The sequence below is a fragment of the Drosophila sulfurigaster genome, chromosome 3 (assembly GCF_023558435.1).
Source record: "Drosophila sulfurigaster albostrigata strain 15112-1811.04 chromosome 3, ASM2355843v2, whole genome shotgun sequence".
Taxonomy (NCBI): domain Eukaryota; kingdom Metazoa; phylum Arthropoda; class Insecta; order Diptera; family Drosophilidae; genus Drosophila; species Drosophila sulfurigaster.
In genome coordinates, this window is record NC_084883.1 from 24,085,928 (window position 1) to 24,100,310 (window position 14,383).

The 14,383-nt window shown below is 38.2% G+C and overlaps 2 protein-coding genes across 5 annotated transcripts; both read left to right on the plus strand.

Annotated features, from left to right (window-relative positions):
• The first annotated feature begins 379 nt into the window (after positions 1-379).
• On the plus strand, positions 380-951 carry LOC133844970 (mitochondrial import receptor subunit TOM7 homolog). The gene is made up of 2 exons (XM_062279266.1): positions 380-640; positions 729-951. The coding sequence occupies exons 1-2, from the start codon at positions 541-543 to the stop codon at positions 791-793; spliced, it is 165 nt and encodes a 54-aa protein (XP_062135250.1). The 5' UTR covers positions 380-540; the 3' UTR covers positions 794-951.
• Positions 952-1,341: 390 nt separating this feature from the next.
• Positions 1,342-11,881, plus strand: LOC133844965 (TGF-beta receptor type-1). 4 transcript variants are annotated; one of them, XM_062279259.1, is made up of 8 exons: positions 1,404-2,270; positions 2,429-2,809; positions 4,490-4,607; positions 4,736-4,941; positions 9,183-9,413; positions 9,468-9,701; positions 9,762-10,285; positions 10,346-11,881. In XM_062279259.1, the coding sequence occupies exons 1-8, from the start codon at positions 2,108-2,110 to the stop codon at positions 10,526-10,528; spliced, it is 2,040 nt and encodes a 679-aa protein (XP_062135243.1). In that variant the 5' UTR covers positions 1,404-2,107; the 3' UTR covers positions 10,529-11,881. The 4 variants fall into 4 exon arrangements, with proteins under 4 accessions (XP_062135246.1, XP_062135243.1, XP_062135244.1 ...); XM_062279260.1 differs by lacking the exon at positions 4,736-4,941 and adding an exon at positions 5,720-5,862 and having other exon boundaries at positions 1,405-2,270; XM_062279261.1 differs by lacking the exon at positions 4,736-4,941 and adding an exon at positions 7,396-7,529 and having other exon boundaries at positions 1,405-2,270.
• Positions 11,882-14,383: the final 2,502 nt, after the last annotated feature.

The following is a 14,383-nucleotide window of genomic DNA, read 5'->3' on the forward strand; positions in this document are numbered from 1 at the left end:
CTATATGGTTACACTCGAAACTGAATTATTTGAATAGTTTTTATTTGCGAGTTTTTCTAATAAAATAGAGTCCAAATAAAATATTTTTGATTGGAACGCAGCATTCAGTCAGTTTTTTTTACTAGAACATTATTTGTAAAATTTATGCTACATTTGTTTGTGAAAAACAAAAAAACATGAACAACCTGTCACCGTTTCGTTTTGCACAGTCCGGCACCACCATCTGTTTGTTTACATCTTATCAGAAATAAAGGCATGACAACTGTAATACCAGTGTAGACAAAACGTCCAGCTATTTTTGAAGCTTGGATACAGTAGACTCTGTTTTAATTATCTTACGTAAGAAATTCACTTCAAATTTAATGTTGAAAGCCGAATTATTTTTTAAACTTCCACGCAAACGATATTATTTCATTCGATTATTGAAAAATAACACGGTTACCAACACTGTCTTTTCTAGTCGGTGATTTGCTGCTGATACAATTTCATAATACGAGAGTGTGCATTCATTGTTCGCATTTTTTGCAATAATAAATTAAAATGGTTCTTTCTGAGGGAGTCAAGGAACGTCTGGGAGTGGTTGTGGATATCGTGCAGACCACATTTCACTGGGGATTTGTGCCCATGGTCCTTTATTTAGGTAAGTACTTCTTGCACGTGTTGGCGATAAGCACCACAAGTGAATTCTATTGATTTTGTATTGACAATTATGTTTTTTATTTGAATAGGATTCTCCAAGGGAGCTGAGCCTGGAATGCCTCCACTATCCCTTCTGAGTCTTCTGTGGCAATAGATACACACATATTTAATTCATACCGAGTATGGTTGCAAGCGGAAACAAACTCAAAATAAAATTGACAAAATGTTGTTGTTGATTGCTTGGCATTTTCAAAGCACTAGTACCTTAAGGAGAGCTAGCGGAAATAAATTTCTGTTCAAATAATATTAAAATATTTGGTGGTTCACAATGCAATTGTTTTAAAACTATCTGTTTCGTAGAATATGAAATCAACTAATATAAACGGATAAATTGAGCTTCCATAAAGCTCTAGCATCTGAACCGGAATTTATCATAAGCTAAATTAGGTTTTAACGTCGAGATAAGGAAATCCCGTTGTCAATGTCCTCTGGTTACTCTTCATTTGGTATATTTCCAAATGCGTGATTAAAGCCGAGTCATTTAAATAGCTTTTTATTTCCATTGCCGGTTACGACTAATCTAATTTTAATTTAGATCCCTTTCAAAACTATAAATGTTTGTTATGAAAACATTAGAATTACATGGATATAATATATGATTTTATTTTTGCTTGTGGAAACACTGGTTGTCATTTTAATTTGGAGAGGGGGCAACGCCTTAAACGTTATCGCATTGGTATTTTGCAATAAAAATGCGTTATTGCTATGCTTGCCGAAGACGGTCACATCGTTCGCTAAACTATTCGCACACAGACGGGTTTTCCGCTGATTTCGTTAAACAAAATTGCATATATAGCAAATAAATAATAGAAATTAACGCAAACACAACAGTGCACAATACAATTCAAGGTGCTGGCCACAATTATAAATAATATTTGGTGGTAAAACAAGCCAGACAAGTGCCAAACTCACGTGATGAAAATACGGCTGAAAAATTATCCGTAAAGTGGGAGGGGATCAAGTTTTTCTAATTGGATTGCAAAAGAAGTGAAACGATTTTTTTTGTGTGCAGTTTTGTAATTGTAAAACATGCGTGCCAGGTGCACCATTTAATGCCGAATGGCCAAAATAAATGAAAAAATAAAAAGTGCTGCTTATGCTAATTAAATCGCTAAACGAATGTTCAAACAAAATGTAAGCTCGTTGCGGCGCAAGCAGAGCGCGAGTTTCGAGTCCTACACAACACAATAAATGCGCAATATAAAGCAAATTAGTTGCCGTCTGCAGTCGACGTCGTCGTCATCGTCGTCCTTGTCGCCGTTGTCGTTGTTGTTGTCTCCTTTGCATAGTTTTGTTTGTGTCGTCAAGAACAACAACAGCCAGAAGAAGGAGCACAAATAAATTTTGCTGCCCACACAGACTTTGAGCTTACGCGCTTGTGTGCGTGCACGTGTGCGTGTGTGTGTGTATGTGTGCGTGCGTGTGTGTACGCGGAAAACAAAAGAAAAATCACAATAACGAAAACAATAACATGGCGAACGGTCAGCGATTATCAAAAAGAAGAAGAACAATCAAAATGTGGCTGTGGATTAAGCTGCTCTGCCTGATGGCTCTGCTTCATGTAATCGGCGGTAAGTAAACAGAGACTATCCAACACTGATCATCGAGGATATGTGGTGACAATAAGCACACTCCTCTCGCCCTCCCCTCGTGCCCACGTCACAGTTTGAGGTGTGAAACTAACCTAAATTTGTATTTGTTTTTTTTTCTTTCTATATTTTGTATGCAGCCTCACCAATTGAACTTGTCATAAATACCACAAATGAAGCAACAAAAATTGGCAACAAAGCTTTGCCCGAAGCGGCGGCGGCGGCAACAGCGACAGCAGCTACAACAACAAGAAAAGCGACAAGAACAACAGCAACAGCAACAACAACAGCAGCAAATGAAACAGCTGGTGCTTATCTAACTAAATCGTCGCTGTCGTCCGCTGATAACAGCGGCCATGGCAACAACAACAACAACAACAGTAGCAGCAGCAACGGCAGCGACAACAGCGCAGTGTCAATCCAAATGGCAGCCGCAAATGAAACGGCTGCTGTTGCTGCCACTTCGCTGCAACAATCATCGATGCCCACTTACGCGCCACTGCACAACAAGAAGCACGAAAGTAAGTCCAAAGTAAAAGCCGCCAAATCAGAGAGCAGACAATCAAGACCCAAGACAATCAAACAGACGGACAGACGAATGAACTGAAACGCGGCTCGCGTGACTTTAACACCTCAAAGAGCAGCTCAAGCGTTATTCATGGAGTTTAAAAAATCCCCAACCCAACTCAAGCTGTCTGGCTTTTACCTCAACTCCACAACTTCCCCCTCCCTTTGCCCTCAAGCCATGTCTCGTGACGTCAGCTCATTGCCGATGTCAATGTGCTGCAGACTGCAGTTCTCTCTCTCCCTCTCTCTCTCTGTCTCTCATTCCCACGCGCTGTCTGACTGACTGACTGACTGAAACAGCAACAACAACAAGAACAACAGCAGCAGACACTCGCACTTGAGCCACCCCCGCGTTTTGCATTGCACTTGTGCCTACAGCGACAGCAACAACAACTCAACTTGACTGCAATGCAACTGCAACCAAAGACTGCAAAAACAACAAAACTGGCGCGCAAAGCCAGCGCCAAACGCCAACGGCAGCAGCGACTGCGGCAGCGGCAGCGACGTCAACGGCCGCGTCAACTTCGTCTGGGTTCTTTATGCTTTCCGCTTTACACTTGTCTTCGTCTGTCTCTGTTTCGTTGTTGTTATTATTATGCTAAATGCCTTTTGTTTTTGCTTTTGCTTTTGTGCGAGCAACTTGAGACCGACCCCTTCCCCCCACGCAGTTAACCCCTCCCCCTCGTACAACGTGTCGTCGGCTCTTGGCGCTTGTCGCTTGACGTTGAATGTCAGCGATCGCTCAAGAAGCAACAAAATAATCAATAATAAAGACCGAATTATGATTAATGATAAAACTTTAAATTGGGCTGAGAAGCGACTTGCTAATTGGCCCCAAGCGACTCGTGTCAGCAGCTTTAAAGATCGCAACTGATAACCGATAACTGTCGCCACTAATTGAGATCAGTAATAGCTTATTTTGATTTCCCTTAATGGTTCAATCCTCGGTTTCGTACGAAAAACCGTTTTCGGAATAAGTGGCCTGCATAAAACTACAATTTTGTGTAAATTTCAATATGCTGATAGAAAAGTTCAGAGGAAATTGATATAGAAAAAGATATGATAAGCTCGCTGATCGCTTTCACGGAAATAATATGTTTATACACTTGCTTGGGGTATTATAATTTTAATTAGAACTGTGTGGCACTTTAAAGAAGCCTTAGCAGATATAATGTGAAAACGCTTAGTGTTGATTGATCTTGGAGGAACTATGGTATTTAGTATATTATTGAGGAATGAAAAATATTCAGTTCTTGCAAGATTAAGACTGTTAATTGTACTTATATTTTTCATTTACTTTATTTTTTGTAATATATATATTTATTGTTAATCATAACGTAACTTTTGTTTCTGTTGTATATAAGGCTGATCGTGAAAGAACTAATTCGAAGTATTGAATTCTATTCTTTTAAATATTCCTTATGTTCTGTGAGTGAAGATATTTATTAGATTGAACTCTAAATTTTAGTGATGAATATCAATGATATTGCTTCTTTTTTTTAGGTTTTGATGAGTTACAATTTTTAGGATTGCTTATCTATAAGACTGATCGAGCTAAATTTATTTTATCTATAGATTCCAAATGATTATATTTTTTAACTAACTATATTATTATTTATTATTTTGTTTTACAGAAATTATCAAATGCCATTGTGATATCTGCAAGGAAACGAACCACATATGCGAAACGGATGGTTATTGCTTCACCTCAGTGGAGAAGGACAACGACAACAAGATAATCTTCAGTTTCCGGTAAGTTAGTTGATATGGTTTATTAGGAAAAAAAAAATACAAATACAACGACATGACAATCAATTTGCTGATCAATCTGCGTGTGCGCGAATTCGAACTCGAATTCCGATTCGAATTCATTGTCGTAGCTGCCTCAACATGTCGCAGAGCTTTCCGCCGGGCCGTTTCATCTGGTGCAACGATGGTCGCCATGGCGGACCGACAGCACGTCCGGCCGCACCTCGTGGCGGACACGGGTGTTGTAATGATCGTGACTTTTGCAATAAAGATCTGCGTCCCGTTATCAAGTACTATGCGCCGTCCATGGATAAAACCAACTCGGTTGTCTACGAAGGTGCGCTATGCTGTGCACGTCTTTTGTTCAACAAAAAAAAAAAAAAAAGAAAATCCTATCCTCTATATTCCTGAACTGCTCCTCCTAGCTAACAACCATCCATTCAAGTGAAACAAACGCACGTCGTTCAAGTTGATTTGTTCCAGTTTGTTCGTTCTTTGAACTTGTTCTTCTACCATTTATATTCTACCATGCTCGTTCTCGTTGAGTTCAACTCGAAAGCTAACCTCAAAATCCAAAAAAGAAAATAAATAATTTAATTAAATGCAGCGCACATTACTAAAACCCAGCAGAAGTAACAACTACAACAGCAACATCAACCGTAGCGGCAGCAACTGCAGCAACAACAGCAACAACAACTACGTTAAGAGCGAGCAAAGCTCCTGGCAACAAATTCGTTTGATTCGTATTCGTTTCTGTTTTGATTGCTACTAACCAGACTGAGTTTCAATTAGCAGCTGGCCGAAAGACACTGGCCTCAGCTACAACAACAACAATAACAAAAACAACAGCGACACTTTACTAATTTGATTTCTTTCTCTATTTATCTCTCCTCTCTCTCTGTCTTTCACCTAAAACGCTCGTGTACACCCGACAAAACGATCAATAATGAAATGCCACACGCGATCTCTTGTTCTCTGCTCTGCACATTCTCTGTCACTCTCTGTGTGATCGTTCGTTTCGCTCGCTCGCTCGCTCGTCGTTGCTCTCTTTCAAATAACACACATACGCACACACACACTCAAACTTACTTGTATTGGTCTATTATGCTGTACAGTTGCCTCGAAAAGCGTTACGAACTGCATCGCGAACCTCTGGAATGCCTCTCCAGTCGCAGTAAAATCGATTCGTATAGAATTAGATGTTGTAGTAAGGATTTCTGCAATAAGGAAGAGCTTATGAAAACCATATTTGAACCAGGTACAGCAACAAACATGAATCAACACACAAATAACAAAAAAAACAACTAGAAAACTATAGCAAAAAAGATAAACAAAAAATACTTTTTTTCTTTCTCTGTCTCTATTAAAAAGCTTTTTGGTTTTGCACTCTTCATTTGTACTCTCAGCTAATTATGCACTACAACAACAACAAACAAACAAACAAACAAAACAAAAAACAACAACAACACAATTTTATTGTATGCCAACAATTTCCACACTTACCGCACAACAGTATTAATAATAATATTAATAGTAATAATAATAAATAATCATTTTAATTCGGTTTGCACAACAATTTAGTACTCGAACTATAATTGATCCTAAATGTTTCTTTATTTTGTTTTCTTCTGAAAATATATATCTTGAGTATTTCATTTATTTAGTTTTCTATTTGCACCTTAGTCGTCCTCCGATTTGTAGGTCTCTTTATTTTTGGTTTCTTTTGATCTTTCTGCACGATATCCGCCTGTTTGCCGCTTGTCTTTCTCTGCTCTTCGCTCTCTCTGCCTCTTGCACTATTTAAGTAACTATTTTATCTAAATGCACAACAACAACAACAGCTACAAACAACAACACCTACACATAATATATAAGTATGACGGTACTTATTCGGATACTCAATCAATTTGTTTGCATGTCAATTATATTTCTTAAACTCTTCGCTGATCTTATTGTAGTAAGTACAGTATTATATGATATTTTGTGGAACCACTAGTAGGCATATTTATTCATGGTATGGTTTCGTGTACTTTTTTGCATTTTTTTGTACATGCCTGGAACTGCAAAACTATCGTTGGTACTATCGATACTATCGATAACAATTCATTATGCAATTACATTTTTGTATATTTCTCCAGTTTTCGACTTGTGCAAATAAAGGATTTCGTACCATTTGTAAATTTTTTTTTGGTTTCGATAGTATGAAGTATCGATAGTAATTGTGTTAATACTGAGGTTCCTTTTTATCGATCTACAATTGTATAATTGGGTAAACTATCGACTGGTGCTTTGATTCCTCTTGTATTTTTTATTGTACATAATGATTTTGGGAATATATTCTGAACTGCTTTGACTCTTGTTCTTCCAACCTTGATCCTCCATTTTGTGAGCAACCCGCCCTTCCCCCCTCTTAGTCCACGCCTTTGCTGCACGCCCGCAAACAATTTTACAGCTGATTTAGTTCGTAAGTCGTAGCAAAACAGCAAAAACTGCAACTTTAACAACTTTACAATAATAATAGCAATAACAATAACAACAACAACAATGACAACAGCTGCTTATCAACAATTGCACAACTACAACAACAACAGCAACAACAAATACAGCAAAACCCCCAACAGCAACAACAAAAGCAACCGCCAAATAGTATTATTTAGCCCTTGACCCTTTTATCCCGCCTAACTAAGTAGTTTGTAACTAAAATTCAAGACTATATTAAACCTTACTAGTAAAAACAAAAAAAAAAGAAAGAAAGAACAACAATTGTAAATGTATGTGTGTATGTATGTAGATGCCTGCCTCTTGCAAACCACTTACCACCCGAAGATCCCGCCTGGTGTCATGACAACACACCCACCTCCTCCACAAAATGTTGTCAAGAAGATTTTTGCAATACGCGTGAAAGTTACAATGGTGCTATACCAGGTGAGAGTTGCTTAAACCCATCCAACCATCCAACCATTCAACCATCTTCTCTCATCTTCCCATCTTCAACCAAAACCATTCATGCAGCCATCCATTCATTCACTCACTCACTCACACATCCATTCATTCATCCGTCCAGCCAGCCATAGACATTCATAGACACATAGATCATCGCATCAGCGACAACAAATTTAACCACATTCACACGTCGTCACTCTTCCCCCTGCGAGCCACGCCCATGTCATTGCACCGCATTATTTGCGTTTTTTTTAGACCGAAATTTGTGGCACACACACACACACAGACACACACGCACACCTGTCATGCTGCACGCTGTTGTCCTGCCCCCGTCTGCCCCACCCCCCACGTTGCCCTTGGACCTGCCCCACATTCTCTCATGCGTCGTTGTGCTGTCTTCAAATAATAATAATAAAAAAACACACACGTATTTTGTTTGTTGGGATTTCTCGTTCTCGGTTCACACACACACACATACACATACTTGCGTTGCACTCACACACTTGTTTTTGTTCGGTGTGTGCGTGTGTCTCACCTTGTCTGCGCTGTTTTTGTGGCCTCGTCGCAATACCATCAACACCCACCACTCCCCTCCCCTACCCTCCACTTGTCGCTTCGCCGAGTTGTCTGCTGACCTTTCGCATCATTCATATTGACTTGTTAAAAAGACGACACGACGCACATAAAAGCCAAACAACTGCATAAAAAAAAGGAAGTAGGCAACAGCAACCACAACAACAACAACAACTGTCTCAAGGGGACAACAACAACTGCAGCAGAAGCAGCAGCAGAAGAGGAAGAAGAAACACCAACCAGACGTCGCATTTTGTTTACCTCGTTCGCTCACTCCCTCGCTCGCTCTTTCTCTTTCACTACTCTCTCTCACTGCGTCTGTTTATGCAAGTCGTGCATTCATATATGTATGTATGTATGTATATTCATTCATCTGCTGCTGCGTCGCTGTCGACGTCGCAGTCGCAGCAACTGCAGGCGGCGGCTTCATTTTCCATTCATTTTTATGGCCGCATTTTTGTGTTTTTGCTGTTTGCAGCATTCTTTTTGTTATACTTATTATTTTGTACACTCATATTTATATTATTAGTAGTTCTGTTTTGCGTCCATATTGTATGAATGCGCGCGTGTGTCTGTGTGTGTGTGAGGGTGTGTGTGTGTTTATGTACATAAGTTTTGCAGTTTATTGCTCTGTAGATTTTAAGTTTGCGCCGCAAAGTATGCAAAGGTTTGTAAATAACGTATCAAAAGTCATAAGCAGGTTAGTGAAAAATGCACCTAGTTAATTACAACTATGCACGAAATAACACTCACACACACACACTCGAACACTCACACAACTACACATGCACTCGGCACTTGGCAATTAACTGTTTCGTTAGCATGCACCCGCAGTTTAATTGGTTTTATGTTTATATGTTATTAATGATTTAACTGTTGGCTTGCAGCATGTTGTCTTCACCTTTAATATATTTTGTGGTGTAATGTATGTATATGGTATTTATTCACTAACTTTCTGGCATTTAATTTTCCATTAATTCTCACGCTCAACCTTAGCTGCTTTCAATCTGTTCTCTCCACCCGCTTAACTCTCTGAACTAATCAAGCTTGTGTTTCCATCAGATTTTCTACCTAATAAGACGCTAAGCAGCTGGGAATTGGTGGCCATCATTGTGAGCGCCACGTTAATCATCTGTCTGTCTGGCACAGCGACTTGGTATTATTGCCAGCGTCGCAAGCAATTGGCCAATGGAAGACCGTTTGCCAAGGAGGATTCTGTCTATGATCCCATACTGAATGGCAACACGACACTGCACGATATCATTGAGATGACCACATCCGGATCTGGTTCAGGTGAGTAATATCTTTGCATTCATAAGCATTAGTTTAACTCTTTACTCTTTGTAGCTGGTCTGCCGCTCTTGGTGCAACGTTCGATTGCCCGACAAGTGCAACTGTGTCATGTTATTGGCAAGGGACGCTTCGGTGAGGTGTGGCGCGGTCGCTGGCGTGGCGAGAATGTTGCCGTCAAGATCTTTTCCAGTCGTGAAGAGTGCTCCTGGTTCCGCGAAGCCGAAATATATCAGACTGTTATGTTGCGACATGAGAATATTTTGGGTTTCATTGCAGCAGACAACAAAGGTGAGTTATGAATTCTTTTAAACGATTTCTATAAATTCACTTTCTGTTCTTTTATTTTAGACAACGGCACTTGGACTCAGCTTTGGCTGGTTACGGATTACCACGAGAACGGCTCACTGTTTGATTATCTGACCACACACACTGTGGACACCAACACCATGCTGAACATGGCGCTGAGCATAGCCACTGGATTGGCGCATCTGCACATGGATATTGTGGGCACACGTGGAAAGCCAGCGATTGCCCATCGCGATCTAAAGTCAAAGAACATACTGGTCAAGACGAATTTGAGCTGTGCCATTGGCGATTTGGGGCTGGCCGTGCGACATGTCGAGAAAGATGATTCGGTGGACATTCCATCCACACATCGTGTGGGCACCAAGCGTTATATGGCACCCGAGGTGCTCGACGAGAGCATGAATGCCCAGCACTTTGATTCGTATAAACGGGCTGACGTCTATGCCTTTGGCTTGATACTCTGGGAGATAGCGCGTCGCTGCAACATGGGCATGATCTTTGAGGAATACCAATTGCCCTATTGGGATGCCGTGCAGCCCGATCCCAGCATTGATGAGATGAAAAAGGTGACATTGAAGCAGTGTTAAACGAAGAGTTTGGTTACTATAGTTTGGTTTGTGTTGCAGGTGGTGTGCATTGAGAAGAGTCGACCGAATATACCAAATCGCTGGCATGCCTCCGATGTGCTGCACAACATGGCCAAGGTCATGAAGGAGTGCTGGTATCCCAATCCCGTGGCACGTCTGACTGCGCTGCGGATCAAGAAGACGCTTGCCAGTATACGTGTGGAGGATAAGGTCAAGAACTGATTGTGGCTCTAGTGCGTAGCCGAATGGAATGCGTTTTATTTAACTCTGACTCTGTACATCGCACCTGTGTAACCTGTAACCTGGTCCCGTGTTACCTTCAAGCGACAAGCAGCAAAAACAAAAACAAAATCTAAATCTAAATACATATAACCTAAGAGAAAACGAAGCAAGCAAGCAAGAAACCCACAACTAACAAATACTTTGTACATACTTAGGACTTAACAAATAACAATCGCCGCCTACCACCCCCCAGCCCATCCCCGAACCCATTGCCGCTTTTGGATATGACTCGTAATCGCATTTAGTTAATTTTCCTTATAGTTCTTTCTTTTGCTTTTATACTTTTGTACATATAATTTTTTCGTTGAAATTGTTGCTGAGATTTGCTTCATTTCACGGCCAGAGACAAGAAAAAAAAAAACGAGGAGCAGAATGCGGCGCGCCACAAAACCGTCGCACTGCCATTAGTGCTAAATGATTAGAGCATACGCATACATACAAAACATATACATATACGTATACGTATATTTTTTATAGCCACTGTTCACAAAACTAAAACAAAATACATACAGTTAAAAGACTTTGCCAAGACTGAGCAGCAGTGAGAGAAAAGCAAAATCCAAAAAGAAAACAAAAAAAGTAAAAAAACGAAAACGAAAACAAAAACAAAAACAAAACAAAAAAGAGAAATACAAATAGAAAACATATTACAAAAAAGTGGAATATAAATTACAAACTTGCAGGCAACTTTTGTGCTGCATTATATCAATATACGAGTAATATACAAACATACATATATAGAAGTAGCGATTATACACATTTAGAGAATACATTTATATAGACAATGAGAAAAGAGGATTCAACACATTTTTAGGCGTTTATCGTTGACAAAACTCAGGAACTCACGAATTACAATAAAAACGAAATTGATAAGCGAAAATACTGAAAATAAAAATACAGTTTACGAAATACAAAATAATAATTGGCGCGCCGCCTGCTCATCACATGCTGCATGCCTCATGCCCCATGCCCCATGCCCCATGCCCCATTGCCCCAGCTAACCTCCCCCAAATATACGTCCACAGTGCTGCTCAGCGTACAATGTGTGCGACTCCCAAGCTGTTTACACAGATACACACACACACACACACACACAGAAAATACATACACATTACTCTAAATATAGACATTGTTTTTGCGTTTAAGTTCTTATCAGCAATTTCTGTTGTTGTTTTCATATCCTGGAACTCACTCCCTCTTTGTATAACCAAAGCTTGTTCTTCCTATTTTAACTGTAATAATAATGCAAAAAAAAAAGGAAAAAAAAACAAAACTAAATGATATAAGAAACAATGTAACAATCCATGTAAGAAACTCGGGATGTTTCATGAACAAAAATATTGAATGAAAGTGTAATCATAAGTCATTTTACGAGAGCTGTCGTGTATGTTGATCTGTTCAAGAACTAAATGTTTTATATGTATGTCTGCACCACGCTACGACCACTCAAATCACTGACCCATTCACCACCCACTCGATCATAACATAAACCTGCAATAGTAGTTTCTATATAACATCAAATGTTTCCTTAATTCCCCAAAACATCAACGCTGAGAGATTAATGTGAACTTAAATAATGAAAGATGAAGATAAAGCCATTAATTTGACCTACATCAAAGTAAATTGTAAGAAGCATCATTAATTATAATTATAATTCTATTTGATATGCGTATAACGAGATAAACTATATATATATATATATACATATTAGCATATATATTATCAGAACTTTAACTATATTGTTATATCTTTCGGCCTGCGAAATTTGATTTCCTATTAATTTAGGCACACCAAAACAACTAAAAAGAAAGCGAAAAACAAAAAACAAAAAATTATACAAACAATTGATTACGATTACGATTAAACTTTAAGTTAAACTTAATTCATTTCCTGTAACTGTAATACTACATTATTGTAATTTGCTGAATGTTCTATTCATATTCCACTTGCAAATTAACGGATCGTACATATTATATAAGTTTTTACGATGAATATTCCTGTAATTGTAAAATGTGTAAATAATAACGAAAAGAGAGAACAATTTGTAACAATGTTAAATTCGATAAATGTTTAACTAGAATCGAAAACTCCCAAATCCTACTCTCCCCCAGTGCCCCTAAGTTGCTGTAAAGACACATCCAATTGATTGCAAACCATAATTCCCTACCAAATGTTGTCCCCATCGACAAAAAATCAGGTTGTTCGCAATTCCACATTCGCATCAATTCTTAAGAAAAATATACGTAAAGCATGCATAAATGTTATCCAAGCGAATTCGGAATTGAGAACAACCTTTTGCTAAAGAGGCAACTTAACTAGAGCTGAGCTGAAGAAGTTGACAGAAAAACCGAAATATCACAACCGAAGTGAAGAAAAAGAAAACTCACACATAAAAGACTTGATAAACAAATGCGCAAAGAAAAATAATACAATTAATTTCCTATTTTGCAGCTGATTGAAAACCAAAATATATTTGGTTTGTTTTTTTAAGAAAATTTGAATTGAAGCCGAGAAAAATATTCAAAACTAACTATGATTTAGTTGTTAGGCTCAAGCGTGGCATGAAAGTTAAATTGAAAATGATGTAAAAGTGTTTGTAATGTGTATTAAACGTAACTTAGCTGAAGACGAAGTGACGAAGAAAGTGAAAGATTTGAGAGAGAAAGAAGAATGTGAATTGGTATTTGGTATGTGTAACGTATGTGGAGCATTTACGGTGTACTGTTGAAAACAAACAAACAAAAGCGTTGAAAGTGTAAACAGAGTCTAACTTTTAGCTTTAAGCTGCGTTTTTACTGGCACTTTAAATAAAAACAAAAACCCAAAATATTTGTAAATGAACAAACTCACCTTGTCTCTCTTTTATTCGAACTGCTTTTTTTTGGTTTCAGCCCACGGCGCAACATTCTTAGATTATTCATGTGGTGAAAAATTGGTTTAATTAAAATTGTAACTACATTTCACGGAACAGAAGTTGGCGCTTCTCTCCTTTGCCATTTGCAAATTTCTTTAGGGACTTTCGCCTTTTACTTGGCCTCCCTTTTTACCTATTTCCAAGTCCAGCTCGAGGTCATGTACATACATAATTTTAAATTGCATAATTGAATTTCTTCCGCACATGAAGTTGCTTCTTCTAAAGACAGTGTTGAATTTAATTATTACCAACGTTATGAGCAATTTTCTTCTACTAATATATTTATTAGAAATGATTGAAAAACGTTGCCAGATAATTTAGTTTGTTATCAACTTAATGCGTTTTATTCCAACTTGTATTTTCAAATTAATTTGAATAAATTTTAAATTCAAAAGAAATGTCCTATTTCATTCGAGCTTGGTTTGGTTGACAATGTGGTATAGTTTTTTTGTAGTCTATGGAATATTTTGAATGTATTAGTATATGGATATACCAATATAGGCTTTTTAAGTGTTTGTGGTATATTAATTCAGTATATTTTAAAAATAACACCGCACTTTTTCGCATTTATTAAAAATGCGTATCTCACAGTCGAGTGTACTCGAAGAATTCTTACTTGTTTTTATTTGTGCTCTAAGAATAATATCGTTGCCAAATCCAAAAATATTCCTGTGCCTTTTATTTCACCAAAACTTATCCAAGCATGAAAAACGAAGCAAGAAAATCTTTTACAGATCACAGCTTCTGTTATCATAAAGTGTCCACATATGTAGTATATTAAAAATTATACTGCAGGCTCAACTAACTCAATATAATATTTAATACTTGTATATTCTGTTGGCATCGAGCTGCGCCAACGTAATTCACATTTGCTTAATGAA

Excerpts from the sequence above, each read along its gene's own strand:
- LOC133844970 (XM_062279266.1), top strand. The coding sequence starts at position 541 with ATGGTTCTTTCTGAGGGAGTCAAGGAACGTCTGGGAGTGGTTGTGGAT. Across the intron at positions 641-728 it reads GCCCATGGTCCTTTATTTAG|GATTCTCCAAGGGAGCTGAG; the intron begins GTAAGTACTTCT and ends TTATTTGAATAG.
- LOC133844965 (XM_062279259.1), top strand. The coding sequence starts at position 2,108 with ATGTGTGCGTGCGTGTGTGTACGCGGAAAACAAAAGAAAAATCACAAT. Across the intron at positions 9,414-9,467 it reads CACATCCGGATCTGGTTCAG|CTGGTCTGCCGCTCTTGGTG; the intron begins GTGAGTAATATC and ends TACTCTTTGTAG. Across the intron at positions 9,702-9,761 it reads CATTGCAGCAGACAACAAAG|ACAACGGCACTTGGACTCAG; the intron begins GTGAGTTATGAA and ends CTTTTATTTTAG.